Source organism: Castanea sativa, chromosome 1 (assembly GCF_040712315.1).
Source record: "Castanea sativa cultivar Marrone di Chiusa Pesio chromosome 1, ASM4071231v1".
Taxonomy (NCBI): domain Eukaryota; kingdom Viridiplantae; phylum Streptophyta; class Magnoliopsida; order Fagales; family Fagaceae; genus Castanea; species Castanea sativa.
This window is the reverse complement of record NC_134013.1, coordinates 20,942,682-20,945,971: the sequence shown is the minus strand read 5'-3', so window position 1 is coordinate 20,945,971 and position 3,290 is coordinate 20,942,682. Positions and strand designations below refer to the sequence as shown.

At 37.3% G+C, this 3,290-nt stretch overlaps 1 protein-coding gene across 1 annotated transcript; it reads left to right on the top strand.

Moving 5' to 3' along the window:
• The first annotated feature begins 449 nt into the window (after nt 1-449).
• On the top strand, nt 450-1,105 carry LOC142622394 (protein TPR3-like). Its single transcript, XM_075795851.1, has 3 exons — nt 450-544; nt 644-820; nt 910-1,105. The coding sequence occupies exons 1-3, from the start codon at nt 450-452 to the stop codon at nt 1,103-1,105; spliced, it is 468 nt and encodes a 155-aa protein (XP_075651966.1).
• The last annotated feature ends 2,185 nt before the right edge of the window (nt 1,106-3,290 follow it).

Sequence of the window (3,290 nt, the reverse complement as noted above, 5' to 3'; positions counted from 1 at the left end):
GTGACAAAATATGAAGGATAGAAGTGAAAATGTATACAGTATGGATCTTTTGCCTATTGTTGTTTGTTTTCAGATCAAAGACTTGAATTGTTAATTATTTTATTTCCCATGTTTCTACAGCCAAACCGTGACTAACATTTTTTTTTCTTTTCATAGATAATTGATCCCAAATAAGATAAAACCTTAACAGAGGGCTCTGTTTGAATCAGATTGAATATTTTTTTACTTTTATTTGGTTCATTATTTGTGCTTGATAAGAACTATATCCTTCCTCTGTTTGCTAAGGAAGTAGTGGAAAAAGAATTCCTTTCTCTTTTGCTTTTTCATCTTTCTGTTTTTTACCTTAAATTTTTTAAGCACCATAATGGTGTTCAAACAGATTTGTACTTTATTTGTGGAAATCACCTATGGATTCATTTGGCGGTACTTGGAGGTTTTTGAGGCAAAAAATGGGCTTTCTGGGAACGTCTACAATAAATGAAGAGCTTGCCTTCTTAGTCTTGCAGTTTTTGAAAGAGCAAGGTTATGATGAAACTGCACATACGTATGCTCTCTCTCTCTCTCTCTCTCTCAAACACATGCACACAACTGTGTTCACACCCCGATCAAAAACTCAGCAAATTGTTTGTTGTTTAATGTATAGACTTGAGCGTGAAAGTGGATTTTACTTCGACATGAAATATTTGGAGGATATGGTGCTTAGGGGGAAATGGGATGAGACTGAGAGGTATCTTTCTGGTTTCACACATTTCAGCCACAATACTATCTCCGATGCTTGTTTATGGATCAGGGCGCAGGAATATTTTGGGGCAATTGAAAAGTAAGCTTGACATATTCATCCCTTTTTTTTTGGTTCTTATATACTATCGGAAGCTTGTGTCTACATGAAGTTTGTTGATTCTTTTACAGCGATGATAGTGACAAGACTTCAGGTATCCTCATGAACGATTTGAAAGTTCTTGCCTCGCATCGTGAGGGCCTGTTCGAGTCAATGGAACAGCTTTTTAAATCTGAAAATAAAAAGTATGACTTAATCACTCGCTTTGATTTTAGATTTGGTGACTGTAGATGCTCAGATGAGTTTTATCTCATTGTGCGGCTATGACAGGGAACATATATTGTATTCTCAATATAAGGGTACAGAGGTTGGAAGGATACTGACAACGGATCATGTCAAGAAAGATATTGAGGCAGATTCTCTTCTCAGTGGCAAACTGAAGTTTCCTATCAACCAAAGTAACAGGTTATTAAATCTCATTATACAAAGGTAATATTTACTAATACATTTTTTAAACATTCTATATGGGGGGAAAATGGAAATTGGATTAAAATTTGAAAGTGACTTATTTTTATAGATAATTTGGATAGGCCTGTTCAGCTTCTTGGATACCTGAATACTCTTCATTACTTACTTTTATAGTTTATGGTTCATTGAGAGAGAACTGATTTTAGTATGTGAATTAACAGCTGGAAATGGCAGCATCGACACTGTATACATCCAAATCCAATTATAAACACCCTTTTTGTGGCTCATGTTTTTGAACCACAATACAACTTGTCAATCGCCCAACCAGCTGTGAAGAAATCAATTGTAAGATCTGTACAGAAAGCTGAAAATTTTCCCTAAGTATTCCTCGTTTATTACTGCTAGATTCTTGTACAATTCTGACCAGAACAACTGGATTTTCTATAGTCTTTTTGTTCTTCTAAGAATACTCAAACTTTTATGTTTTAGCCTTTTTAAAGCTGCACACACACACACACACATATATATATGCAGGATTGAACTCTTGCATTTTGCTTCTGGGTGAGGTTTGAACACTGAGATGTGACTTTTAAGATCGTATTTTTATATGTTTGTGTAGGCAACATCACTTGTCACTTATCCTGGTCAAAGTCACATCTCAGTGCCCATACCAGATGACATTCCCAAGACTCTTGCAAGGACACTGAACGAGGAATCATCTCCAATGAGCATGGATTTTCATCCTGTTTTGAAAACTGTTCTTCTAGTTTGACTTATACGAAATTTTATTTCCAATTGTGATACTCTGCATATATGGTGTATTTGAGGAAATTGTCTTCTAAGAAGGAATTTATTCATGTGGAGTGCTTGCTTTTCCAGTTGGAACATGTGCTGGAAGCATAGGCCTGTGGAATGTAAGTTCTGGGAAAAAATTCCATTCAATAAATTTTCAGGTTTGGGATATTGGAGCGTGCTCAACAACATTCAAGGTATATTCCTTTCCAGACTTTGATATTGTAATAGCAAATTGTTATTATGTTCTAAAATCTGAATTGATGTCAACTATATTTAGGAAGCTCTACTGGAAAATCCACTCATTTCTGTCAATCGTATCATGTGGAGTCCTAAGGGTTTGTTCTTTGGTAAGTGCATGGATGTTGGAATGCTCCAGTGGTACTGACAGCCACTGATTTTGTTTTTCCTTTTTGATAATTTCAAGCATCATTACTATTTTGTTGAGGAACTTTTCAGTTCAAAGTCAGTCCTTATATTTTTTTGGTAGAAAGGGAGAATATAGTTATTCATAGTGAGTACATGCAAAAGTGCTTAGCTCATGGGACATTCCCCAGTAGTCCCCAACTCCCCATTTGTCTTAAATCCCCATACATAACTTTGATATACAAAAGATGGAAAGTGGTCATATTCTTGAACTCTAGATCTGCTAGGTTGGTCTACCCCTTATTTGCTAGTACATTGGCACACCCATTAGCTTCACAGTCAGGCCAAGGACAAACGGTCCATTCTCGCTCCATTACCATCCTGCAATCATAAACCAAAACAGATAGAACACACACACAAGCACCCCCTCTTCTCGCTCTGATTCATGCCCGACCTTTTGCAGCACCTCTCAAATCTTTGAAACCCGACTCTTCAGACCACTAACCCACTCTATGGCTTTCTTATACTTGACTTCAGATCTAGCCAGCGCTTCTTTCCACCGAGCTTGAAAATTGCTGGCGTCAAGTTCTTCTTTGTTTTGGTGGGTTCGGAGCTCGGTCTCTAACGAGGAGAGTTGAGCGCAGTGAGAGAGGAGAGCCCTAACAGCGTCATAAAATTCAGTGCAGTCTCGTTGAAGCCAATCCAAGGTTTTGAATGTCCTGTTCGCCAATGCCACCATCGTTTCCACGTCCTCAGACCACAACGAAAGCTCTGAAAAATTTGCATATTCAAAGCATATTCTGCAAGTATTTTCTTATTCTGGTGGACATGAAGTGTGGCTGAAATTGGAGGTTATTTCATAACAAAAAAATAAAGTGGTCTACTC

What these genes read in the sequence shown, in the direction of transcription:
- LOC142622394 (XM_075795851.1), top strand. Translation starts at nt 450, where the DNA reads ATGGGCTTTCTGGGAACGTCTACAATAAATGAAGAGCTTGCCTTCTTA. An exon ending in TATGATGAAACTGCACATAC is followed by an intron (nt 545 to 643) that starts GTATGCTCTCTC and finishes TTTAATGTATAG; the next exon opens with ACTTGAGCGTGAAAGTGGAT. An exon ending in TATTTTGGGGCAATTGAAAA is followed by an intron (nt 821 to 909) that starts GTAAGCTTGACA and finishes ATTCTTTTACAG; the next exon opens with CGATGATAGTGACAAGACTT.